A 27,896-nucleotide genomic window follows, 5' to 3' on the forward strand; every position below is an offset into this window, starting at 1 on the left:
TTAAGAACAAAACAAACAAACAAAAAAAAACAACAAAAAAGAAGATATAAAGTTACATTCAAAGCCTCTATTAAACATTTTAAGTGTCTTTTTAATAGATTCGGTGATTACACATCTGCTGACACACTACAGAGCACTATTAGTGAAACAAACATGAATACACATTAATCTCTTCCCTCCAATCCCAATGGACTGCAATATGGGTTTTTTTTCTATTTTAACTATATCACCTCACATAGAAAACAAAATTGGCATACTATACAGCTAATTTAAATGGAGGAAAAAAAAACTAATAAACCACTGTTGATGTTCTTGAACAAGACTGACAAGCACACTCACACTTCATTGCTCCAGGATTCCCAAGACACTTAAATTGAGATTTTACTTATTTCTGCAAATACGTGTAATGCATCATCACCCAAACTGAGCATTACTTTCCACTGTGAAAACAATCTTACACTACTGTCCACTTGGGAAGCCAGAAGAAATATTAGATGAGCAAGCTGCCTTCATCTGTCACCTGCAACTGCTGTATCTGCCCCAAAACAAACAAAAAAAAATCTAACTTGGCCACTATGAGGTTTATTAGGAAACTCAGCTGTAGCTTATGTACATGCTGTTAGGCAATTCTCTGAAGTATCTGTTATACAGAAACATACTGGTCTGTTAATAAAGGTACAAATAAGAATGCAGCGTTCTTTTGAAAAATCTGTATAGGTATTTCAGGGGTTTATTCACATTATTCCTCAAATAACATAAAAGTTTTATAAAACCACCTCCTTTTATAGATTTCCACTACTATTCTCTACTTTGCAGTAAGATTTTGTAACATGTAACCGTAAGCTGTATTACACCAGGCACTGTGCGAAGTTATTTTTTATCTCAGTGGCTTTCAAGAAAGTAGACAGCTATCATAAGAAGGGCACAAAAACATTTTAAATGCATGTGCTGGTTTTGGCTGGGATAGAGTTAATTTTCTTCATAGTAGCTAGCATTTGTGCTGAAAACAGTGCTGATAACACAGGGATGGTTTTGTTACTGCTGAGCAGCGCTAACACACGGTCAAGGCCTTTTCTGCTTCTCTCACCACCCCACCAGCGAGGGGCTGGGGGTGCACAAGGAGTCGGGAGGGGACACAGCCAGGACAGCTGACCCCAACTGACCCCAACTGGGGAGATCCCACACCATTTGGCATCACGCTCAGCATGTAAAGCTGGGGGAAGGAGGAGGAAGGGGGGGACGTCTGGAGTGACAGCGTTTGTCTTCCCAAGTCACCGTTACACGTCACGGAGCCCGGCTGTCCTGGGGATGGCTGAGTGATTGGGAGTGGTGAATGAATTCCCTGTTTTGCTTTCCTTGTGTGCAGCTTTTGCTTTACCTGCCAAACTGTCTTTATCTCAACCCACAAATTTTCTCACTTTTACCCTTCCGATTCTCTCCCTCATCCCACCAAGGGCTGGGGAGAGTGAGCGAGCGGCTGTGTGGGGCTCAGCTGCTGCCTGGGGTTAAACCACGACAATGCAAGACAGGGTGTTTTCACCAGCACCTTCTCTTCACCTCAAAGGCCTTCCAAAGAAACTTTGTGTATTCTCCTCCTCCCCCTCCCCTATAATCTTTCCAAGTTTTAAAAATTCCTTAACCTCCCCAGCTTCACACCATGAGAACGCTCCTACTTTGGATGAAGAAAGGAAAGAAAGTTTCCAACAAGAAATGAAGCAGTATTGGCACATTCTTGGAAAGTGGCTCACAAATCCATTCAAGAAAAAGTATACCTTCACATAACCAGGTTAAATTTCTGAAAGCACCTTCCCAATGTCTTTGCTAAACAGCAAAGAGCAGTAAAATTAGTGGCACTCCAGGTATCTATGAATTGCTGTTCTGAACCATACAAAAAACTACATCACCCACTACTCTAACCAAGCTCAGAATTATGCTGCTGGCACAAAACATCAGAAACAGCAACTGAGGTTGATTCTCTGAAACAGAGACTGGAAAAACAATGAATACACTTCTCTCCCCATTTAGAATCCAGAATCTCTACAAAGAAATAAAGGGAAAGTTCTCCCTCAAATGAATAGTTTCTGAGAAACAAGATTCAAAACCATCAAATGTGTCCATCCAGAAATTGGTTTAGAAGAGCAGTTATCACCTGCTAGCACAGAACAACGTCCTAACAACTAGTTCAACAACTGGTACTGCCAAGTGGGTAACATCATGGTGAAACACCTTAAACCTCACTTGAAGAGGTCCTCCACAATCATCAATCCACGTTCAGTTCTACCCCTAACTAGAGAGGCTTCCAGATCAATAAGATCAACAGCATCCAACAGAATTTGAATGCAGTAACTTTCAACAAACAGCTAATTTGGGAAAAAAAACACTATTTTTTCACTTGAAGTGAAAAATAAAACCTGCTGAACTTTATAGCTATTGGAAGGTGGAGTAGGTGATAAAGAAGAGTTAATAAGGAGACTGTGGAAATAGAAGATGAAAAGCATAGCAAGATAAATCAGTACTGTCCACAACCTCCAAAGGCAAAAAGGAAACTAAAACTGTATTAATGGTTCCTCTTGCTCCCACAAGTATTTTCCAACAAATAGAACTGTAGTTCAGCATAAGACAACTCATCATCTCTTTATGTAGGATCACTCTACAGAACCAAGTGAGTTCCAAGAAAACATCATCAAAACAAATATTCAACAAGTTCTTCCTAGCTGAAGACAAAAGCAAAGCAAATCAACTTCAGATTCTAAACAGATCACTAGACACTCAGCTGTTAAAACTGTTCTTTTAGCCAAACAAATTGTTTCAGACATGGCAGGTCAGCTTAAACAGATAAAAAACTCCACAAGAGTACTTTCTGATAGTCACTTATGGTAATGTGAAGTTCTGCTCATCCCACATGCATATGGATGCAGAACTGTCAGACATCTTATTTGCTCATACACATTAAATGAAAATTAAGCTTTTTAACCTTTTTTTTTTTATATATAATACAGTTATACCAGCTCTAAATTTATTATTTCACTATGTTAACATGAACTAAACAAAAAAAACTCACCGGGCAAGAAATGCTCAGAAACAACTAAAACTGGCACAGCTTTCAACATCCAGCACCCATTGGATGTAACTTTGCATAAAGCTTACTTCAAAACATCCAAAGACATTAAACAGGACTAGAATGTCTATTTATGTTTCTGTATCACGGACTAAGCAAGATCACATCAAATAAAGCAGGTAACGACAAAATGTGTTACAGTGGAAGCACTTTTTTTTTTTTTAATTGCAACGTGACTAAAAACTAGATACAGAGAGAATTATGGTGATTCTAAGATCTTGAACTTATTCTACAAAATAACAAGTTGTCTGTAATTTCAGAACTAGGTAGTCAACTGAAGTATATTTTTTGCTAACACAGGGTTGGTTTAACTTGTATCTCACTTTTTTTCCACTGCTCATCTAAACTTCATGGTCCATCACTATTCAAAAGATGTCACTGGAGCCATCTCCACTCCTGATGTCAGATTCTGCACCTGACAACTCCTCCCTCACTTCTATACTGTGGAAGTACTCAGAGGAATCAGAGGGGCCTCTGCTTCATGAGGGCACAATACACATTTGAACTAAAAAGAAAGCTTTAAATCAGAGACTTCACATCATTCAACAAAATAGAAGAAAAATCTATTACTTCACCTTTATTTAAATGCTTACTGAATAAAGCTTAGAGAATGATCTGTAAGTCTAAATGTTGTCATTCTTCAATAACTTAATTCCTAAATACAAACCTAAAATCAATTACTTCTACTAATATAAATCATAAATCACAAGATATTAATATTTTAACCACATAATATCAGAAATCAACATACATATATTAAGCACAAGAAAGACTGACATTTCAGAAGGTTGGGGGTTTTTTGGTGGGGTTTTGTTGTCTGGGGTTGTTGGTGTTTTTTTTTAATTACCTCAAAATTCTCACTGACTTCTTGCATCATCTTCAACTTGGTTTCATCAGCTGAAAATGGAAATTCAAGCAAAAAGATTAAATATAAAACTACATCATGAAGGAAAACACCACGCTCACTGATCAAAGAAGCAATCAGATCTTATCAGTTTAGCTATCACCGCCCAATTATAAGGCACACAATTCTCACAAACAACCGTCACACAACCGCACACGCACACCGCTCGCTCACTTCGGCTCATGCAAGTATTACTCATCACTTTGCTTCTTCAAAAATCAGAACTCAAATGAAATTCAGTGTGAATTCAACACACGTTTATCAACTGTCTAAACAATACTGCGACGTTTGTGAAACAAACTACTGAAGAACTGTAACTTTCAATAGGAAAAAGGTATCTTACGTGTATTGACATCTGTCAGAGCAGCCACAAACTGAAGGTATTTTTTCATTAAAGTGGTTTGGTCCACCACCGTAGGCCCTTGTGCTGAAACAAATGCCATCTTGGAGGTGGAAGGATCAGCTTTCAGTATGTAGAATCAAGAACAACACACCTACAAAAGAGTTTTTAAAATGTGTATTAGTTTTTATGGCTGGTTAACAGCAGCTATCACATCACCGACACCCGTTCTTTTGGCACACTGTAGAGGAGACGTCTGCTCCGAAAACCCCAACTGCCCCGTTCAGTGTCGAAGCTAACGCCTGGCAGGTGAGCCCTCGGTGCGCAGGAACACGCTTCCAGGCAGCCCGCTCGCTCGGGGCTGGCTCCGTGCCGGTTCTCCCCGCAGCACCGGGAGGCTCAGGGCCGCTCCCGGCGCCGCGAACCGCGACCGGCCGGATCCCAAACGCGGAGCCGCCCCCGGACGCACCGGGCAGGACCCACTCCCAGAGGTGCCAGAAGTTGTCCTGCCGCCAGGAGCTGCCTCTCTCGCTTCCACAGGAACCACAAATCAAAGTCGGCTTCAAAGACCCGCCACCTCCCTCCTCCCCCCGGCGCCCCCCGCCAGCTCTCCCGCTCAGCCCGCTGCAGCCGACCCGCCGCGACCAGCAGCCGGGGGCGCCCCGCACACACCCCCCCCGAGACCCCCGCGGCTGCCGCAGGGCCCCGCGTCCCCCCTTACCTTCCCCGCCGCAGGGCTGGTGGCCACCGGGTCGCTCCCCGCCGCCAGGGCGCCATCACGCCGACCCCATCCCCACCGAGGCGCCCGCCCTGCGGACACGGGCACCCGTGAGCGGCGACATCGCTTCCCCCGTCCCTCGGCCCCCCGCCCCCGATCCCGCCGCCGCCCGAGGCCGCCCAGCGCCGTTCCAGCGGGGCCGCGGCCCCTTCCTCCACCTCCTCCTCCCTGCGGCGCGCCGGTTCCGCCCCGCAGCCTGCGCCGGGCCGGGCCTCGCCTCCCGCCGCTTCGCGGCACCCCGCACCCGGGCCCGGGCCCCACCGAGGCGCTGCCGCCGCCCCCCCAGCGCCCCTCACCCCGCGGCTCCCCGGGCCCGGCCGGCCTTGGCCCCCCGGCTCCCTCCTTTGTTGCTCCCTGAGGCCGGCGGCAGCGCATGGGCGCAACGGAAGCGCCCGAGCCCAGTTCCGGCCGCCTCCTCCCGCTACCCGCCTCCCGCGCATCTCCGCGGGCGGAGCCGGGCGCCCAGGGCCTCGGGGCCGCCCGTTCGCTTCATCGCACCCGGTGCGGGGAGGGGGGACCCGCGACCCCCGGCCACCCCGCCCGCCCTGCGCCGCCGGGGCGGTCTCGCCCCAGGCGGGGGGAGGCCGCCTGCCAGCTCCCGCTGGGCCGCGCGGCCGGAGGCAAGGCCGGCCCCGACGCGATCCCCGGCCCCGGGGTCTCCGCGAACGCAGCGGCCGCCGGGTGCGACGCCGGTAACAGCGGGCGAGGAGTTACCCCGGGAGACGCGGCGGCTGCCGGTGCCCCGCAGGCCCGGGCCCCTCCCGCCGAGGGCCCGCCCCGCCGCTGCGGCCGCGACCCGGCGGCGCCCCGGGGGCGCGGCGGCAGGAGCGGCTCCGCCGCGCCCGGGAACCGGGAGCAGAGCCCGGAGAGCGGGGATGATGCGTAACATAAAAAATAAAATTAAAAAAAAAATGCAGCCAGGAGTAAGAAAGAGTTTCCAATAAGTACTTTACAGGAAAAAAAAAAAAAAAAACACTGCGTTTGTGAGAGCCGCTCCTCTGGCTCCCTGCAGCAGCTCCGCGTCACGGACTCCTCACGAAGAGCCGCCAGCGCGGACGCTGAGCGACCGGGTAGCAGCAGCCACACTGCCCGCGGCCGAGGCGTCCTCACACCACCGGAGCCTGAAAAATACTTTTTATTTTTGCCGTGGCAGCCCGCAGGCCAACACACACACCGGCTCTCGCCCGCTCAGCGCCGCGCCCGCCCCCTGCGCGGAGGGGCCGCGTCCGTGCTTTGCGTTTATGGCTCCTCTCAAGCCCCCAGCGGCTCTGCAGCGGCCCCGTTACGTCGCCAACACAACCCCGCGGGAACTTCCTTCCCCCGGGAGGGGCTGGTTGGGCGCCGCCGCGGGGGAGCGTCCCGGGGGCGCGGACGGAGGTGCCGCAGTACCGCGGGCGGCCTCGGGGGCAGCGCCCGGCCCCAGCGCGGCGAGACCCGGCCCCGGCCCCGGCGGTGCGTGCCCATGGCCCCCGCCGCCCCGGGCATGCTGCGGCTGACCTCCGTGCTGCTGCTGCTCGGCCGCGCCGCCCCGGCGGCAGGTAAGAGGCCGCCGGTCTGCGCTGTCATCGCCGCCGGGGAGCGGGTCCCGGGAAGGCGGCGAGGGGGGCGGCGGGGCGGGGAGCGGGGGCCGGAGGCCGGACAGACCTCAGGCGTGAGCTGCTTCACTTGCGGGGTGGTGGTGGGTCCCCGCCCGGGCTTGCTGGCCGGGACCGGGGATGGAGGAGGCACCTCCGGGCACCTCTCGCCTCCCCAGGCTTCATTCTCAGGCGCTGCGACCTTGGGGCTTGCGGCGCAGCCGGGGCGTCCCGGGGAGCCGGGGGTTCCTAACCCCCTGCTAACCCAAAGCTGCGCTTCTGCTTCCTCCGCTGACCCAGGCTCCTGGGCAGCCTCTGGCTTTGGTAGCCTCCCTGCGCCGCGTTCTGCAGAGAGAGGTCGGGAAGGCAGCAGAAATCCATGAATCGGGTGGCACGTCTTGCTCTGCTGGTGACTCACTGGGTGACCTTGGGTTAGCCACTTAATCTCCCACTGTTGCAGCGACTGGGCTCCAGCACGGCCCCGGTTTGTAAAGCACTGTGATAACCTCCAAGGAGAAGTGCTAGATAAGCGGGAGGTAGCTGGCGATTTTTTTCCCAAGTTCTGCTGAAACAAAGCAGAGAGTGGCCTGAAATCTTCTACAGACCTGAAAACTCTCTGTGCCAGATTTCATCAAATCACAAGCATTTCTCTGTTAACTCAAAAATCTGAACTTCGGGCCATTCCTCATGTTATTAAATAGGACCAGTGGAGTTCTTGCCCAGGCTGTAATGTTACAGTTATTTCTCACAGTCCTTCTGCATCTAGATTTGCTCAGTACCTGCTATCTGTGAAATAAAATGCAGGCACTAAGTAGATGCTTTGGGTTCTCCTTCCACCCCACCCCAAGCTGATGGGTGCAGGAGAAGCAGCACCAGGGTTAGCTGACCCCAGTGCTCCCTCCACATTACAGGTCATGGATGAGTGAGAAATGCAGTTTCTGAAGCTCGAAGATTCAGGTCCCTGTTAGCAATCTGGTGGCTGCTGAAAGAAAGGAGAAGGAAAGTCACCAGCATGAGAAGCCCCACAGCTCTGCTGCTCTGCCCAGCATTGGTGAGAGCACAGCCAGGGAGGGAATATGCTCTCTGCTAGAGGCAAACCACCAGATCCTGTTCCCAGCTCTGCACCAGCTGACAACTTCCAGTGGTTGTTGCCTTTCCTTTTGTTTGGGGTTTTTGAGTTGTTTTTTCCTTTGTTTTTAAAACACAGAGGTCATTTAATCTTGTTGCACTGCTATTTTTTGGAAAAATTGAATGTATCTTTTCCATAAAACCCGATCTCACTCATGCTCTGCCCACCGCGGTAGCTGTGAGAGCTGAAGTAAGTAGCTTGTGTAAACATGGCCAAGAAGATAACAGTGAGCGATCCAGAGCAGCAGGGGTGGTTCAGTATCACAGGTCCTGCACTTCTCATGCCTTGCTGTTTCACAGAATCATGGAATAGCTTGGGTTGGAAGGGACCTTTAAAGGTCATCTAGTCCAGCCCCCCTGCAATGAGCAGAGACATCTTCAACTACATCATGTTCCTCAGCGCCCCGTCCAACCTGACCTTGAATGTTTCCAGGGATGGGGCATCTACCACCTCTCTGGGTAACCTGTGCCGGTGTTTCACCACTCTGATAAAAAAAAATCCCCTCCCTCAACCTGTTGGCCACACTTTGCTTGATGCAGCCCAGGACACGGTTGGCTTTCTGGGCTGTGAGCGCACATTGTCTGCTCATGTCCAGCTTTCCATCCACCAGTACCACCAAGTCCTTCTCCACAAGGCTGCTCTCAATCCCTTCATCTCCCAGCCTGTATTGTTAACAGGGGTTACCCTGACCCAGGTGCGGGACCTTGCACTTGGCCTTGTTGAACCTCATGAGGTTCACAGGGGTCTAATTCTCAGGCTTGTCCAGGTCCCTCTGGATTGCAGCTGATGGGCCACTAGGTCATGGTACAAGTTTAATTTACACTGGCATTTTTGGTCCTTTCCTGGAAAAGAAAGTCAGTGGTGGACCACAGAGAAGAAGCAGCTGGTACTGATACTTCTTTTTTCAGTTAGGAGCATGGGGAGGAGACTTGTGGGTCCACAGAGCTGACAAAGGAATCTATTGGATGAAATCTTACCTCAGTTTGAAAGTTCATTTTTTTAGGATGCAGATTAGAGCTGAGCTTGACTTTCTTCCAGTAGCTGGAAGTTTAGTGACCATGTTAGAGCATTAGTGGCACTACAGCCAGCGACCAGCTCTGCCTATAAAACCTCATCAAAGTTTTTGTGAAGTTCTAGTCTGAAGATCCCTTCTACTATTAATGTTTCTGACCCAGTCTAACATGTTGTTTGATGCTACTTGTTTGAACTCATATATACATGCAACAGATTCTGTTCCAGGTTAAGTCTTTGCTGGGATGAGTGTCATTGTGAGTCACATAACTGCAGCTGATGAGTTAAAATGTGTAAATAAATAAAATAAAAAATGCAGTACAACAATGGAGGTCTTTTTCCTTCTGATTTCCACAGAGGAGTATGACCTGGAAATAACCAACAATGGTCCCATCACAACGGGAGCTCAAGCTACTGTTCACGCCAGTCTAAGTATGAAGAATGACATTGTCACATCAAACTTGTATCACTTTAATTGGATTTATGCTCCTCTGATTCTGATAGAGAAATCTGAGCAGCGGTTTAACTCTGTAATTAATGTGACCGGTGAATTTCCTGGGACTTTTCCTGTATCTGTCTGGGTGACTCACAGAAACTGTTGGTTATGTCAGCCGGTTGCTAGAAACGTCACTGTGCTTCAGATTACAGGTAAAATGGCTTTACAACTTGGATGTCTTCAGGAATTCAGTATACATCAGGGTGCTTTGCCAGCATCAGAAAAATAAAAGCCAGGTGTAAATATGGCTTCTACCAACAGAGCTTGATTTGTGTAGCCCTTTGGTTGAAGGTTTGGATGGCATTGTACTAACAGGGCTGTGCTGTAGTCTACTTATATCCAGGAAGCAGGTGTGATCCTGCCCATGTTGTCCTGCCTGTATCACTTCAAGAAATGGAACTAGAAACTGGATGCTTCAGTAGCTGCAGTTCCCACATCAGCGTTGTTCAGTGATGTCCAGACTCCTAAAACAATGCTTCCTTCCTTCCTGAACTGCTTCCCAGCATTTCCAGTCCTAAAGTTAGGATGACCAGCAGCAGTGACAATCTACTGATTTTCCCTGCTGCCTGACATAGCAAAAACTTAGGTCATCAGCACAACAGAGCCATTACATTTTCTCTTGAAGTTCTGACTGAATGTACTGAAATTGATGTGAAGTCATGGCTGCATTTCCAAATATTGCTGAATGCAATTTCAGTTTACTGGAAATATTCATAACCAAAAATATGCATTTTTTTGACAAATTGACCAATGGTGCAGTATGGTTAACCTAATCTCTGATAGAGGAATTGACATATCACTGGACAGCTTCCCACAATCCCTTCATTCAGAGGCTAGTAACCACATCCCTCCAGCCACATCCAGTGCTTTACTTATACACTCCAAAATAGAGCCAGCTCCCAGCCGAAGACAAGGACATGCATGAGGACCAAAAAGCTAGCCATAGGGCATAGCTGACATTTTGGGGGATAGCTACTGAGATTTTCCTTTCAGAAACACCAAGCTTATTGGATAAGTCTTTACAAAAGTATACATGACATCTTTCTCTCTTAAGACCTGCTGCCTCGCTGAATATCTACTTGTTCCTTTCTCGCTTTGCACTGTCATATACTCATGCCACAAGCAAAAGGAATAGAAGCTTTCTATAGCTCTGAAAGGTAAGATCCCATTGTACCTTTCTGCCTTTCCCAAGCTTGAGCACCTGCAGGGGCTTTACAGGGGCGCAAAGGTAGTTGCCAATAACTCATCTAAATTACATCTCCAGTCAGTTCTGCATTGCAAGCCCCATTCTGAAGCAGTAACTGTGATTATTTGTGCACCGTCAAGAGAACAATTAACCAGATTTCATGAATTGTTAACAGGGTAAGAGTCTGTTACTGGTAATTAATATCCTTATAAAGAGCTGATAAGTGTAGCATCATACCTCTTTATTCATAGGTTAGAGAGGGTTTTTTATCCATCAGCTTTTGCTAGTCCTTGTAAACAAACTTGATCATAGGATTTCTCGCAGACATTAAAATCAAAAGTTCACCCTTTCTGTATTCACAATATATAGCACATGTTATTCATAGTCAAATTTTCATTCCTGTGGAAGCTAAAACTAAAAAACAAAACCCAGCAACATAAAAAACCCACAAAACAAACAAAACCCACTACCCCAAACATGAAGGACATGTTTACTGGTTTGATTCTCAATCCCTTGATCTAGATACTTGATGTTAATCCTAGTTCTTTTTAAATCAATAGTAAAAAATTATATTGACCTCAATCAGTCCAGGATTATTTCTCTTAGTTCTATTAGAAGCCCATTGTATAACACTAAATAAGTAATCTAATGTCTCTGCCTCACTAACACATATAACAACACTGAGTAATCAATGTGAGTTACACTTAACCACTTGGACTGTGATACAGAAAGACTTATGCAGTACATTTTAAATAATGTTTTGATACACAGAGCATGCTACAAAAGTGATATATACTGTGATTCTTTCTCCACCTTATTATTCTGCAGAATTTATCACAGGGAATCTTACCATTGCCCAGATAGAAGACAGTAGATTTATCACGCGTGGTTCTAGTTCCTCCACAGGCGCCGTGACCCGGATTTCTTTCTGTCTTCATGACCCAAGTCATTACTTCAAGTCAGCATCATTTGTTTACAACTGGGATTTTGGAGATGGGTAGGTGTGGTTACTTTGCTTCAATGAGTATTCAAGATGGCTCTGATTTAGATGCTCATCTAGAGAAAAATCCTGATTAAACCATAGGACAAACCATACACCTGTGTCAGTTGGTATGTTCTTAGCATATCAACCAGGTGAATTATGAAAACTTTGGCACAGAAGTCACTGCGTACTCACACAAAGGTGATGTTTTAAAGACCTATGTTTCTTGTTGAAATACATGCTTAGATTTATTACTTTTGTGCAATGAGCTGAACTGAATGAACTGGAAAAAGTAACTTATTGTAAATTAGTATTTTAAAACATCATTATGCCAGCAGATCTCCATTAGCAGTTTGTTGGTGTTGAATATGTGAATCGTTTGTGCACTTAAGGAAAATGGAAGTGGTATACTGTCTTGTGCTTGGGCAGCGAGTAGCTGTTACTATGACCAGCTACCAGTAAATATACCACAGCTTGGGTGAGAAGCGTTTGAAAGTGGATAGGTCCCAAATAATATGGAGGTGCACATTAACACACACTTAATCACAAAATTGAGGAGGGGGTGGAAACCCAACGTAGCCTATAACCATCAGAAATAAAACCATGGGTAGTATCTAGCCCTTAAGCCACTCTACAGTAGGGAGGAGAAAAAGAGTTATTTTCCTTCTCTGAGGATGAATACAATACAAATACAAATGTCCAATACAAATATATGTCTGCAAATAGAAATGTGAGCTTTAGTCTTTGAATACGAAATTTTCTTTCTCTTTCTTTCTTTCTTTCTTTCTTTCTTTCTTTCTTTCTTTCTTTTCTTTCTTTCTTTCTCTCTCTTTCTTTCTCTTTCTCTCTCTTTCTTTCTTTCCTGCCCCATCTTAGTGCTTCAGTTAGCTTATAGTCTACCTGCTATAAAGATAGTTTTCATCATTTACTATTCCTATTCCATTTTGTGAATTCTTTTAGCATTATCTTTAGTTTGTTTGATTAAAAATGCATAAATATACTCTGGGTCTCCTAATGATTGTAGTTTTATTGGTAATGCCACAGACATTAATCCCCATTGATAGGGACATAAAATAGAATCACAGCTGATTGTAGCATTGTCTGTAAAGAAAATATATTTGAGCTTGCTCCTTTTTAAATCAGAAATATGCAAGGACTTGGTGAAAGGTGATTTTCATTCATATCTTTTCATGTTACACAGACTTTATCAGATTACCAAGGAACCCTTTGTCTACCAGAACTCCTCTACCATGGGGAATCGCACGGTGCATCTGAAAGTCATAGCTGAATGGGAGCAAATTGGAAGCATCATACGTGAAAGAGAAATGGTGCAGAAAACTGGTGATTTTACCACTGCTCTGGCGCTGTTAGGTAATTATAAAACATCTTGCATGCTCAGAACAGAACTTCATCTATATGTACAGGTACAATCTAGCTTTAATGTTATAATACAACTTCAGTCAGTGCTGTTTCACATGCAAGAACTAGTCAACATTACTAAATGAAGAGTTTCAATTGCAAAATGGACTTTGTGCTATTCTAGTGCAGAAAAAATGGAGGAAATTATATACAATTTTCTGTTTCTTTTCCATTTAACAGAAGTTTCACTGGCTTTGTAAAACTCTCACATGCACTTAAAACTGTCAAGGAAATGTTTGCTGTAATTTATGGAGGATTTGTTTGTTTAATTTATGCCAGCTATCCCTAAAAAACAAATTAGTTAAAATAAGCATTAGAAAGTTTCATTGATTTGTTCAGCTTCAGGAATAAATAAACACATAAGTAAAAAATGTAGAGGATTAATAAAGTAGTTGGTTATATATTAAAAAAAAATCACAAAACATCCTGAAAACTTACAACTCTACCAGTAGGTTTCCTTTTTTGGTATGAAGCAAGTAGTATTATTTGTGTGACGGAACTAAAATCTGCAAAGTCTATGGAAACAAACCTTCACTGGAAATCCAGTGTATTTCAAGTTTACATGTGGAGTGTGACATACTTTTTTATCCTCTCAGACGCTGTTAAAAGTATTAATGTAGTGGGCTCCAGAGAGACTCACGTAATGGAAAACTTGAGTTTATCTCTTCATATCAACGGCACGTAAGTAGCAAACACAACTTCTTTCCCCAAAAGCATTGTCTGTTTAACTGTTTTTCCCCATTGTTTCTAAAATAGTTAGTTGCACCCCACAGAACTGTTCCTTAAAACAAAAAAAAAAAAGAAAATTCAACAAAATACTGTTGAATATTGTGTTTTTCTGACTTGAAATACCATGAACTCTAAGAGCCTGAAAAAGCCTGATTCTTTACAGAAAAATTGAATCCTCCTACGTAATGCAAATGTTATTTTTGTATCTTTGTAAAGAGAATGCTAAAAGAGAACTAGCCAGAGAAAGATAGTGGGGAAAATTACATTTTAAAACTTCCTTTTGAATTTTTTCCCTTGACCAATTTCCCCACCATTAAATTAAACTGTGTTCAGAGTCCTGTTGCATAGGAGTGATCCTGGACTGGCACATGGAAGTAATGGGTTTGGGGAATAATTCTGTCAAAGATTGCCACAAGATGAATAAAACAGAGAGGCTCCATGCAGTGAGGATTATAGGAATATAGGAGAGTCATGAGCACCTCGATCGTAGCCCAAGATCTCTCAAGCTGGAATATTTAGAACATACCAGATATTTTTTGTATGGCAGAAACATTTTAAATACCATTGAAACACCCCGGAAAGCTCCTTCACCGTAAAAACTCCATGACCATAGAAGTCATTTATTCTCCAAGAGTGACACTTTCACGTTCTGCTACTGGGAGCTGTTTAGGCTAATGCTGGGTTAAGGGAGAGGGGAGCAGGGCTGTTAGTAGGTATGGAGAATGGAGCAAGCAGCACCCAACAGAGTCACTTGCCAAAGGCATAAACAGTCCCAACAGACAAAGCAACACAGTTTGCACTCACAAAATGATGACACATTGGCAGGAGGGGAAACTGGCGATGTCATACCAGTAATTATGAGCAGCCAAAAACTATTACAGCCAACCTTGAGATTCCTAAAAGCAGGCTTGGTTTTAGGATGGACAATGTTTGCCAGACCTGGCCTCCTAGCCACAGGACTGGGACTGATGCAGTATGAGTTTATGATAGAGAAGTAATGACAAGGGCTTGAGAGATGGGTTATCGAAAACAAAGCTAGAAAATGAGCTAAACATATCAACAGGCTGCTTTCTTTAGCAGGGAATGTCCTAAAGAGATAAGGAACAAAATACTAATAAGATGGGGTAAAGAAAAGCTCTATTTGTTGTCAGAATCAAAGTCCACAGTGCATCAGGTGAGTCCAAGCAGAATCAGTTGGAACAAGGGTCTGAAAATGTAAATAAAAGGCATCAACTAGACATGATGAGAAGACACATGGCCATAAAGTGGATTGCACCTAAATTGCTTGATAGCAAATAAAAACCTTTTTGTTATTGTGAGGGTGTACTGGTGATCCTTGAAATTTATTTATCTTTTCCAACTGTTAGTCCATTGTACAGAGCTCATCTTACATTATTTCCAGTTTTGGTTGGGGAGGGGGGGGGTGTTAATCAGAAAGGTCTTGGGTGTGCTTCAGCAGCACAGATAAAAAACAACCTATACTCCCGTGGAAGTGCAGAGAAAAAAGATTCCTTTTATCTTTATTGGAGAAGGACTGTGGGGTTTTCTACACACAATGGCCTGCCTATGACCCACGCAGGTATTTAACTCTCAGCTGAAAGGCTTGCTTTTATAGAAGCATCACAAAGAACATTTTCAATTGACAAATTCTATAAGCCAAACAATTGGCACTTAATTACTTCTCTATTTGTATTTAGATTAACTGCATTATTTTCAAAATTATTACGCTATTTTAACCAAGTGATTCATCGGCTCTTAGCTGAAATTTTTGCAAAGTTTGCATCTAATTTTTTTTTTTTCTTTTTGCTCTTGTCATTTCAGCCCACCACTAGCATTATGCTGGCTTATAAAGTCTGAGTGCATTCCACTTGAAGGTGAAAAATGCCATCTGGTGGTGATTAATGGCTCCTGCTATAATCTCAGCCATACCTTCAGTGATGCTGGGCAGTATTGCCTCAGTGTCCGAGTGGAGAACGGCGTGACGATGCTGCAAACGTACCATGAAATAAAAGTGTGGCCAACAGGTGAGGAGCAGCTAGTCTGAGCAGCACATAGATTCCCAAAAGTCTCAAACATGTCAGGGACAATTATGGATTAACTGGCCTGCAGATGAGGTTTCTGGAAACTGGTATAGATCCCTAAAAGCACAGGAAGGAGGAAAAGAAAGGAGAGCCTATAATGTACCTACTGTAATTGGTCTAAGCTTCTTGCATCGTTCTGAACCCTTACTCTCAAGAGTGTCTTGAAGCTAATGAGTTTCCTGGGAAGACTGAGTTAGTTAGATTACATATTTTTCCGTTTAAATAGTCTGGCTCTTGTAGTTAGAGATGATAACTAGGAAAACATGTCTGTAACACTCCTTTAATTAAGTAGTCTCAATTCTTCTTTTTGTTTAGTATGTTTTTTAAGGGTAGACTTTTCTAGGTCTCTATTTCATTACACATTTCTGTACACCTAGACACCAGTCCCTGCTGGCTTCCCCATGCATGCTCACACAAGTCCCTCCTGGGTCCCTGAATCATCTGAGAAAGTGGTTAGGTGGCCAAGTGAAGAGGACCTGACCAGAGGACAGCCAGGCTGTGGTACAGGATGGTTATACCATCGCACTGGGCCAGCACTTGTATAGAGACAGGGCAGCTCACTCCGGAAGGCACGAGTGTGCAGTCAGGGCTAAGGGTGCAAATCCTTTTTGCTGGAGGCTGCTGTAAAGATGAGATTACTTCCTATCCTCCTGCAGTACCAAAGGTACAAACACCCTCAGGAGTTAGGGCTAACATATGTAACTGGATGGGGGTTTTTTAGGCCATTCAGTGAAAAAGAGGGGTAAAAAGGGAAAGACCCTTATAACCTCACAACCCTGCATTTCCACTTCTAAGATTTCAGAAAGACCTGAAGGGATCTGGGCTGAAAAATTTATTCCCTTTTACACACAGGTCCTTCATTCTAAAAGTAGGAAAACTTCTCCTAAAATATTGTATCCTTCTCGCTGTTGTCCCTTCTCTAGTGTATTGTATCACTCTGGGAATGCACCCTTGTTCTCTTTCCTAGGGATCCACCCGGCTTTCTTTGTGCTGCTCTGCATCGCTCTGGTTTCAATGATGCTAGGATTGGTGCTGTACACAACCTTTCGAAGTAACACGCAACAAAAAGATCTCATAGAGGTATTCAGTTACTCTTACTTTGAGCTGGGATAGTAATTAGATACCTTTCAGCCATCCCTTCCAGAGGATCTGTCTCAGAATGATTCCATGAAAGAAAGCAGGGGGATAGTGAGAGAGGATATACGATAGTAAAAAAGGGTGGGCATGTTACCTAAAGCAGCACTAAAGCAGAATAAATTGTCACCTGACCCCAGTATGTGACCTTTATCTCCCCAGCTCCCTTCCATTCTGGTGTAGCTTTCACTTGCTACATTATTGTATTTGTAATAAGCATGGGCTCCTAAATAAAAAGTAGATTTCATGGCCCTTTGGAAAGTACCTAATACACTTTACATCATGCCAGAATATGAATAATATACCTCTAGAGAGACTGCCTATGAGCCTTGTGTGCAGCAGGTACACATCAGAAGTCTGTTTGAAGTTGGTGACTGACTGAAACTGGTTGAGGGTCAAGTGACATTTCTAGCCCAAAGTATTCTTGCTGGACTCACTTGAGCCAGTAGGACCCAAACTAAAAATTATCTCTTTGATGTTTCTTTTCCAGGTAGCTGACTTTGACTTTTCTCCACTGTCTGATAAAAACCTGTCTTCTCAATCGGAGTCGGGCTGTAACCAAATATGTTGCAGATCATGTTTTCTTTGGTCATCTCAAGAAGCTGTCAGGGAGAGTCATGAACTTCTACATTCTTTTTACAAGCCAGTCAAAATGTACACAGTGTGAAGAACACAACTGCACTTTGGTTACACTAACTGTCAATTTTAACTTTCTCACTTATGATGAGTTAAAAGTGCTTCATGAATGGTTTGGTTTTGCCAATGCAATGAGGTTAACCACTTTAAGTCCCACACTTGAGCATTTCATTTTCTGAACTCAAAAAGAGCAAGCCCTGAGACACACTAAAAGTAGCTTTGTATTTTTAAATTATATGGGTGTATACATTTACAGCTGTAAATGCAGCATTTTATTCTTATGAGAGATTGTTTTATGTGAAGACTCACTACCTCTTGTAATTTCTCTGTTCCTTCTACTGTCTGTTACAAAGAAGAAAATGCTTAAGACAAACATACCTCTCTTTCCTATGTTACAACAATATTACTGGAAACGGAATTTCCAAATCACCCAAAATACTGTTGACCGTGTATTTGCTCTAAAAAGGAACTGACTTGTCCAGGTTGAGAATGGCCTAGGTGCTTGCAATGAACCAGACTGCCCAATTATGCTGTGTTTTTTGGCCCTGTCTTAAAAGACCCCTTTTTTTAAGTTAATGGGCTTCTGTGAGACTGCAGCAGCTTGTGACCTGCTCAGGAAGAGCCAGCTGCCAGCAGTATTTTGGTGGGACCACAGCATGTGCTGTAAAAGACTCCACATCTCCAACACTTTTATGAAGTAGTACACAACACGCTTTTTTTTCCGGCTGTTCATCTTCCTTTTCTTTCTCATATTATTACCCAGCTAGTCACCTAAGCTCCTCTTCCAAAAAATGCAACAACCAGTAGCTGAAAGCTGCTCAGCAAAACATCAATTCAAATTCATAGTCAGTGTTCAGGGCTGTATAAACTCCATGCCTGTTGCAGACTATCTTCTACTATCAGCTTCCTGCTCAGACAGGCTTTGTCCCCTGCTACGTGTCATTTCAAACTACCCTGGCAGCTTTTAAACAAAGGTGCCTTTGTGGCGGTTTCTTTTTTTAAACTTGACACACCTTTCCCATCTCTGATTTAAAGCATATGGGGTATCCTGGGCTTGGGGTTTTACAGGTACGCCCTCATTTCTCAAATGCATTGATTGGGGGATAATTGTCTGAATGTGAGGGGATTTACCATGAGGTTTTCAGGGTGCTCATCTCACACATTCAACTTGTTTCCTCACAGAAGCCCAGAGCTTCTGTTCCTCTGTGAAAAAAATTAACTGACCTCAGAAGGGCTTTGTTAATTAACTTTATACATTCAAAACAGAATAGGATCATCTAAGATAAATGATCCAGTAAAACCAAGTTTTTACCAAAAACTAACTTTCCAAGGCAGATCTTCTTTTGGCTTTTTTTCTAAAAAGTAATTGTTCTTATAAGCAAGCTTGTTGATTAGGAGTGGTGTCCTTTGTATTCCTACTCAGTGCTCTGGTGAAAAACTCTTCAGTCATATTCAGCCACTGTTAAAAATGTGCCTCTCCTTACCAAAGAAGCTATTGTTCTCAAGAGCTTCAGTTTTATTGCTTATTCCTGAGATCCCAGCCATGTGAGCCACTGCCAAAGGTAGGTGACTTGTTCTGGGCTATTGGTGTGTTCTGTAAATGGCTACACGGTCTTGGGCACTGGAAATAACAGATTTCTGATATGAAAAATACAACTCAGAGTGACAGTGACCCTAGACAAACTGCAGAGTGGCTCTGCAGCCAGAAGTTTAGTTTGGACTTCTTTTATTACGCCTGAGATGAACATGTGGCCCTTGCTGCTAAAATACACCTAAAGACAACCCCTTGGCACACTACTGAAACAGCCCTTTCTTCTCCATACTGCACTCCTAACAAAGGCAGTAACTGTGAGAGAAGACTCAGTTATAGGTACCTGAAACCAGGGTCATTTGGGTTGGAGGAAGATCATATCAAAGGAGTAAGACCTCTGCTCTGCCCCATTTTCCATTAATAACCAGCTGATTCAAACGGTGTCACAGGGAGTCAGGTGACGAACACTGTTTCTTTGGTTTTGTGCCTCCGTATTCTCCCCAGTACATCTGAGCTGAGATACAACTGGTCATGCCAAACCTGGCTAAAGTGGATATCAACCCTGAGTCAAAAAAAAGAGGGACATGGAGTTAGTGACGTGAAAGACTAAGAAACCTCCCCAATTCCCTATTGAGGAAAATAGAGCAAACATCCTGCAGAAGAATATTGGCTCTTACTCTCCTCCTAAAATGAACAAAGGATGGCAAAGGAGTCAGATGATTCAGAAGGGTAGAAAAGATGAAGTGCGGCAAAGTGGAAAGTCAACACTATCAAATAGTGGAAGATATTATTCAATAGCAGATGGAAAAGAATAGAGGTTAGAAAGAAAGACATCTCTTGCAAAAAATAAGCAGTGGAGAAAGTACACTTAAAAGGGCATGTCAAGAAGGAAATTAACCAAGAAAATTTAAACAACCTTAACTAATTGAGGTATGAGAAATATTCACACGAACATGTTCCTGAATCCAATATAAAACTGCTTCCTGCACAAAAGATTGATCTGTGGGTTCAATAAATGCCTCTGAAATTGAAGACAAAAGGTAATTGAGCAGTTCAGGTTATAGCAAGGAGATTAGTGGGATGTAACAAGGATCAGCAGGAGGATTCGTTTTGTTAACCTTAGAAATCAATGACCTGGAAAAAGGAATGTTCAGCAAAACGGTGAAACTCACTGATTCAAAACAAGAGTCCAGTGAGCACAAAGCCAGAGAGTGATTAAATTCAGGTGATAAGCAAGAGTGTGAGCAGATAAGAAGTTTATGCAATGAGAATTATTTCAAGGAAATATATTTGAGGATAAAAATGTTCTGGAAAGGCACAGTACAAAAAACACATGGTAAAGCAAAAGAACTTCTGTTATTCTGTAATTTGCCATATAAATAATGGTACCAGTTTGTGCAGTAGATGTGGGGACAAATTAGCCCCTTATCTTAACAGCAGAGCATAAGGCTCAGTGGCTGAATGGGTCGAGGCTTTCATCTCTGAAAGCAGATTACACAGCCCAAGCTGTGACAACAGTTTGAATTTACAAGACCTCTATTGCGTCTGCTGGATCCTGTAGGAAATGGAAATTGTTTCAGCAAGAGGAAGGTGAAGAACTTCATATTTAAATGCTCAGCATTATTATTAGATAATCAGCCAACTCTTCACCTTGATTTTAGAGAGCCAGTGCCAGTTTCCGTGGAAACTGAAGTGCTATCCTGCAACTGTCACAAAATTGTTTAAATCCTGCAGATCTCAGCTTTGACAGCACACCAAGCACCACAAATGTGGATTTTTAAATTGCAGCCACCAACGTGAGGAATGCAGAAGTTCCAGAAAGTTCTTTAAGAGCTGGGTATACTCACTGCCAGTGTGCGTAATTCCTATGGCAGCGCGTGTAAGTAGAGCAGTCACAGCATACAGTGGGTTTTGTATAAAATACCATAGCTCGCAACTGACTCAAATACAAGAGCAAATTATGCTATAGCTCTAGTGAAAGACTACCCCAGCCAAATAAATTTCTAATGCATTTACTCACAGCAGTCCTGGGAGGCAGGGAAGTGATATTATCACCATTCACAGGAGGCAAAGGGGAGCCATATAGCGATATGGAGCTCGCTCCTGCAGAGGCAGGTGTAGATGCCTGCATAAAATTCAAGATTAAAAAGATTAAGGCACCATGCAGACCATCTACCTAAGCCTTTTTTTTTTTTTTTTTTTACAGCCCGTGGAGCGAGGTAAGCACTACATTCAGGTTACATTTTACACACAAAAACTTAGGTATCACACCTACCTACTGTAGCTGTAACAGGGAGCCTGGGCATAGTACATGCAGGTGGAGTTGCGATTTGTGGATTGCACAGCAGGTGTCTCCCACTGCACAAGAATATTTCCACAATCTTCACACTCCCACGATGGCAGGCGTGAGCCGCTGGTGAGACTTTCAGTGAATATTTTTATGCACGCCTCGCTGTGGCATGTAAGCTAAATGAACAACCAGATTCGATAAAAGATGCATATTATTCACAATACAAGGACTGTAATTTTGAGCACCACCCCAAGCAACTATGAGAAATGACTGTGTCAATCACTACGCACAGGAACACTTGCCCCATGTGGGGTGAGCCCTGCATCTCTCACTTGGAAGGCAATGGATGGACAGACTGAGCAAGTTGTGCAGGCAGTCCCGCTCCTGGGAGAGAACTTTCTGTGCTTTATTCAATGCACTTGACCCGACAACACCCTCTTCCGCAGTCCCTTATGTCAGTGAGACACATGCTGCATGATTAGAAACTGGTGGGACTAGGCCCATTGCTGTGAATGCAAGTGGTATCATTTTCCATAAAGGAGAGTAACTGTGAAGTTTCAGTCTACAATGACTTATCTTAAATTAAGGAAAATGAAGAAGAAATCAGCCCACAGCACAAAACACACCTGAGTGTAAGCATTTCTTGAAATCTTGAGTGGAGGTCCCCATTGCTTCAGTGGAAGGTCTCAAAAACAGGAAAGCAGAAGCAGTAACAGGCACATTCAGGTTTAATAGCTCTATAAGCTCAATCCTTCCTGGTAATAAAATTAGGACTCTTGTCATTTAAAGCATCTTTTCAGCTACAATTTAGAAACAAAATGAAAACAGATCACAGAAATAAAAGCTCTCTTATCTGATCAATAGCATGTATTTAATAGCAAAAAAATATATAAAAATTATGCCATAGGTTTTGAATGTTTTTTCAGTTTCCTGACCTTAATCTATTCTTTCATTATATGCAAAGACTTAAAATATTTTGAATTAAATCAAAAAGAAAAAAATAATCTAAAAAATCCAAATGCATTTGCTAATTAAATAGCAATGCCCTTACTTTCATTCAGGCAATCTTGTTACATTACCGTCTTCCCATACTAATTAACTTTAAGTTTAATAGATTTCTCTCACCACCCCAAGCTATGTAACAAAACACAACATGCTCAATTTAACGAAAACAAGCCAATATTGAAACTGGCTGGTTTGATTCTGCTTGATCAAAGCACTCAAACACATACGTAAGTGCAAACACTTGGAGGAGCAGACTTGGAGAAGCAGCTCCTTGGGGTGGTGGAAAGGGTCTGAAGGAAAGATAAAGCCTCGCTTCCATGGGAAAGCCCAGTTCTCAGGATATCAGATGGCCTACCACAAGCATCTGCATCTGGAGAGCTGGTGTCTAATGTAAAAGTCATTTCTTAGCCCACTAATGGATTTTTTCCACATGCAATAAATTCACTTGCAATGAATCCAGAGCATTTTCATAGGTCCCAGGGGACGAACAGGACTGGTTTATGACAGGCAGCACAGCGTGTTCTCTGCCAGCCCAGGCGAGTGCCCCATGCAGGAACACTGCGGCCATCAAGGCAGATAGATCTGCATTTCTGAACTGAACCCCAACAACACAGAGCAGTTCCTGGGAGGCTCTATATTTGCATGTTAAAGTGTTTTATTGTATGTAATTAGACCATAGAAGTAAGATATTTCTGTTACAAAATAATGTATATATTGTGGAGTTGATCAAGGTTATAAGCAAGTAAATTTGAGTTAAAACATCATGAGAAAATTGGACAGTCAACCAAGACAGTATTAGAAAACGAATGGCAGCCCTGATCCTGGGGGAGAGAGATGGGTCAATATAGTCCCCCTGAGCCACCAGGGAAAGACTTACATTTTTGTTACAGCTTGAGTTTTGAATCTGAAATTATTCCAGGTAGTTCTCCTTGTGGTATTTTGAGTTCTTACTTGTGATTTTTTTTCTCCATCTAAGAGCAGTAGGATAGTAATGCTCTCCCCTGTCAAACAACTGCAAGATTTCACTTATGGATAAAATTATTCATGCTCAGTAAGATGAGTGTTTCATATCACAGGTCCACCTCCACAGGAGTGAGGCATCCATTTCCCATAGATATCTCACCACAGACAGGAGCTGCATTCTGAAGTATCCTTAAGACCGATCCAGGCCCGGCAGTTTGGATGGGGAGGAGAGACCTTTCAGAGACAAGTGGATTTGCAAATAGCCATTATTTTATTCTGGTTTTATTCTTTTCTCTCTGTTTTGTTCTTTCCTTCCTTTTGGCTTGGTAATAAGTAGTGGGGAAAACCTGCTTGCAGACAGAAAGACAGCCTGTAATTAAAGGTAAAGTATTCGATTTAGTTCTTTAGGAATTACGTCCTTTTTCATAATACAGTATGTGAAAAATCAGGTAAGAAGTGCATACATTTTTTATGAACAGGAGGACCCTCAACTATTACTAATGAAGTACAGAGAGAAAAGACAGGACTCTCAGTAGGGAAATATCATCCATTAAATGCCTCCCCGGGGATCAAATGACACTTACAATTGAGAGACACTAACTGCCTCCTACATTTCAATTGGTACCAGCAGGATGCCTATTTGTAAAGATTTGTGCTGCCTGTACTCTGTTAGTGTATGATGCCACATAAATATTTTCTGACCTTTGCGGTAGATATTACCCTTTTTTTCCACAGACCAGCAGCCTGATTTTACCTTTTAGAATCATTGATCTTCCTGAAGAATGAGCACAAGAGCAACCCTGTGAGTGTGCATAGGCCCACTGAAGTCAACAGACCTGCTGAACACGTGTTCTGAATGTTTTCTGATCAGGGCTTTATGTACATCACCATTTACAACAAGACTTCCATGAAAAGTGTACCTGCCTTCTACTAAATACCCATCACCAAAGATCAAAATGCTTTCGAAATATGTCCCCTAAGAAGAGCAAAACATGAGAACTTAGAAATTCGTTCATTTCAAAACTGACTAATCGAAGGCAGCTCTTTGATCAGTAAATAAAGTCCTCAATTCCAAACCCATAGGCACTTTAATAAGGAACAATTACATCCCTCTGGCTATATTATCCCTGAGGCATCTATTGGGCTCTCCTGGGTGTCAGGGCTGACCAGGACTCCGAGGCACATCTGCTTTCCATTATGGTACCACTTGAAAACTCAACAGCTCCATCCCATGTACTAACTGCTGCCTCTGTTTGGCTTTCCAGAGTATGTGGTAATGTTTGCACTAAAGCTTCCTGTGGTTTTATTTGTGTATACACACACACACACAGACATATACATGTATCGTAAAATATCCACTGCCATTCAAATGAGAAATGTGCAGTGATTCCTTCCTGTGGTGGATTTTACATTATTCCTATTTTTTTTTAAATGTAGTCATAAATAGCAGAGATTAAACAGCAACGTCAAGGTCTGAGAGGAGAGATTACAAGATCCCATATCCGCAGATGTCTGCAGCCACTGACAGTCCTGTGATTTAAAGAGCTGTTCTTCCACGTCATTACAAGACAGGCAAACGTCTGCCACAAATAATCATCAACAGATCCTACCCTTCCCTGGATCAAATGGAGCCTGTTCAAAATTTGCCATGCCTGTTGCAGAGGTGGCCCCAGTTCAGTGACAGGTCAACTGAAACTGTCCTCCAGTGTCAAGAACTCATCAGGGTGTGAGACGCAATGAGGACACGTAACAGCCACGCTAACCCCGCAGGAATTCACCCCATGTGCACCGCTCATTTTGAGTTGCTACAAGATGATGAATTGTCAACGACTTCGGGAGGGACACAGCGCAAAAGGAAAGCAACAATATACAGTTGTTATCATTAACAACCAACACTCTGCTGGCTTGCACACCACAGACCGAACACAGATGTGCAAATTATGTAAAAACAAAATAATTCCTCGGGACCAACTGTCATGGAAGGAGAAACACCTCCAAAGCAAGCTTTTAAATTAAAAAAAAAGAAAAAAAAACATCAGCAATACCAGGACATTACAAAGGGACATTCTGTCTGTAAAAAGATGGAAGGCATAGCATCCTTTGGGGAAATATCAAAGTGAAGCAAGAAGCATAAAAAATATGAGGCAATTCTATGGTTTTGGAATTTTTTGAGTAACATCTGTGCTTCTGTAAAATATACTCCTGAGGGCCAAAGAGAAAGACAATGGTAACCAAGGCCTGTGTGCAAAATTATAGGGAGTTTTCAGAAAAGGTGGGTATTGCCATTCACTGGCAGTGACAGGCAGCAATCTAATCACCCTCTTAAAGTGAGAAAGCTAATGCACAGCAAGAGGCATGTGAATTCACAGCTCGTTAGTTCCTCTGCACTGGTTTTTCAGGTAGATGCTCTTCCATGCAAGGTGCCCTTAGCCTCAGAGTGCTGCCCTCCTCCCACACCAGCTGTGCCATGGGAACACTCACTAGCGCTTGTCCCGGTCCCTGCACTGATCTGCCACACTGAGCATTCCCTAATTCACATCACCCAAATCCCTGGGACCAGCTCACACCAACAGCATGGCCACTTTGGGCCAGCCCTGCCGAAGCTGCCTGGACCAAAGGGGTACATGCTCACGCAAACCCCTTCTGCACCAGCCTCTGGCAGAGAAGCACTGGGGAGCCTCTGGATCAATAGATCTTCCATTGGCTCAGCTGGACCTGCAAAAGGGCATCTGTACAGGGCCTCACTGTGCTTCCTGAGTAAAGCAAGCTGCTTCACACAAAGGAATTCAGGGCCTTAGCGGATGTGTTGTCACTTCACACCTTGGTTTACTTGCTACTAATTGTTTACACCAGCTTTGAGCTAACCTCTCTGTTTTCTTCCCTCTCTCCCTAAAACAGCAACTTTACTACCAGTAATCTCAGCAATATAGTATCTCCTGGGTGCAGTGACCATACGGGAGTCCCCCTGCAAACCCCAGATGTGTGGCCACCATTCTGCTATTTATGACAGTAACATGTTGCAGTGTTTGAGCCAGCAGAGAAACTTGAAACAGAGCTGAGCAGCCCTGTTAGACTCAATCAACAAATGTTCAGCAGGTTTGTAATTTTATAGAACCGCATCTCTCTTCTGTTATATCTCAGACTCTTTGGGAGACTTGAATTACCAAATCCCATGCTAATATATGTTGGTGTGACTCTGCTGCTATCAGCTCTAGTTGACACCCTCCATGAGTCTAAAAAATGTTCAACCCCAAAATGTTAAACTCTTAGAGGATCACAGAGTCACAGGATGATACAGGTTGGAGGGGAGTCCAAGAAGTTGCGGTGTCCCACCTGCTGCTCAAAGCAGCACCAGCCTGAGGTGAGACCAGGTGGCTCAGAGCTTTGTCCAGTCAGGTCCTAAAAACCTCCAAGGATGGAAACTTCACAGCCTCTCTGGACAGCTTGCTCCACTGCTTAAGAGTCATCATGGGGAAAACTGTTTTCCTTATACTCAGTCTGAACCTCTCTTGTAGCAGTTTATGCCTGCTGTCTCTTATCCTCTCACCACAGAACCCCATGAAGAGTCTGGCTCTGCCATCTGGAGAGCCTTTATTGTCACACAGCCTCTTCTTCCCAGGTGCAAGACTTTATATTTGAGGACAATTTGAATATTGAATTTCATATGGTTCCTGCTGGCCTTTCAGCTTATCATGGTCCCTCTGAGTGGCAGGTCTGCCCCTAAGCTACAGACAGGTAGAGCCTGGAACTTGGTGTCACCTGAAAACTTGACAAAAGCATCCATCACCTCCTCCAAGTCATTGGTTAAGGTCATAAACAGGACAGACCCTGGAGTACTCCACTTGTAACATGCCTTTGAGTGTGACCAGGATTGATGAGCCTAATCATCCAATCATTTTTTTAATCCATTGAGTTGCCTGTCCATCTTCTAGATAGAGGAGTATCTAGGAGACTGTTGAAAGCTTTGCTGAAGTCAAGGTAAATGACAGGGAGGTTCTTCCCTCATCAACAAATCCTGATGTTTTATCACTGAAGTCAGTCAGGTTGGTCAGGCATGTTTACTCTTGGTCAACCTGTGCTGACAGCTCCTGATAACCTTCTCCTCCCTGTGCTCACAAGCGCATCCCAAGAGGAACAGTGACTTGATGCAAAAGCTATGGAATATTCAGATATCTTCGGATATTAGCATTCAGCAGCACCAACCACAACCAAATATAGAAGTATCTACAGTCAAAGCATCTTTGTTTCAAAGAGGGAATATTATGCAGCAGATGGGCCATAGGTTGGCTGGTGCCAGAGTGAGCCCTCTCCTAACTGAGCAGGACCTACCACCTAATACGGTTCAGTCATAAAATGTGATGAAACACCTCCATCAGAAAATCAGACTTGAGAATAGTTCATGATTAGCACAAAAAACTTAGTAGTTTTAGGCAATGAGTGCATTTAACTGACTGTTTCAAGAAGACACATACAAAATAATTTTTTTAAAATCTTCCTTCTACCCTAGAAATTGCTGTTTCTTACACAACATCCCAAATTTTTATGTATACCACAGCACATTCTTAGTGCTGTATAATTTTTAAAACAGAT

At 43.7% G+C, this 27,896-nt stretch overlaps 2 protein-coding genes and 1 non-coding gene across 6 annotated transcripts in view; 1 reads left to right on the forward strand and 2 right to left on the reverse strand.

The window, feature by feature from the left end:
• The window catches only part of TRRAP (transformation/transcription domain associated protein), a 101,304-nt gene extending 96,131 nt beyond the window's left edge, over positions 1-5,173 (reverse strand). For all 3 annotated transcript variants that reach the window (XM_074918853.1, XM_074918854.1, XM_074918852.1), the window contains exons 1-3: positions 5,084-5,173; positions 4,366-4,516; positions 3,966-4,015 (exon numbers count right to left, since the gene is read on the reverse strand). In XM_074918853.1, coding sequence (XP_074774954.1) covers positions 3,966-4,015; positions 4,366-4,465 — 150 coding nt within the window. In that variant the 5' untranslated portion in view covers positions 4,466-4,516; positions 5,084-5,173. The remainder of the gene's footprint in view (positions 1-3,965; positions 4,016-4,365; positions 4,517-5,083) is intronic.
• Positions 4,093-4,235, reverse strand: LOC141966769 (small nucleolar RNA ZL1). Its single transcript, XR_012634616.1, has one exon. It is a non-coding gene; the product is annotated as a small nucleolar RNA ZL1 (small nucleolar RNA).
• Positions 5,174-5,588: 415 nt separating the features above from the next.
• TMEM130 (transmembrane protein 130) lies at positions 5,589-17,819 on the forward strand. 2 transcript variants are annotated; one of them, XM_074919119.1, is made up of 8 exons: positions 5,589-6,678; positions 9,212-9,502; positions 11,365-11,533; positions 12,720-12,889; positions 13,534-13,618; positions 15,488-15,690; positions 16,715-16,827; positions 17,372-17,819. In XM_074919119.1, the coding sequence occupies exons 1-8, from the start codon at positions 6,603-6,605 to the stop codon at positions 17,546-17,548; spliced, it is 1,284 nt and encodes a 427-aa protein (XP_074775220.1). In that variant the 5' UTR covers positions 5,589-6,602; the 3' UTR covers positions 17,549-17,819. The 2 variants fall into 2 exon arrangements, with proteins under 2 accessions (XP_074775220.1, XP_074775221.1); XM_074919120.1 differs by having other exon boundaries at positions 9,212-9,286.
• The last annotated feature ends 10,077 nt before the right edge of the window (positions 17,820-27,896 follow it).

This window comes from Athene noctua, chromosome 15 (genome assembly GCF_965140245.1).
Source record: "Athene noctua chromosome 15, bAthNoc1.hap1.1, whole genome shotgun sequence".
NCBI lineage: Eukaryota > Metazoa > Chordata > Aves > Strigiformes > Strigidae > Athene > Athene noctua.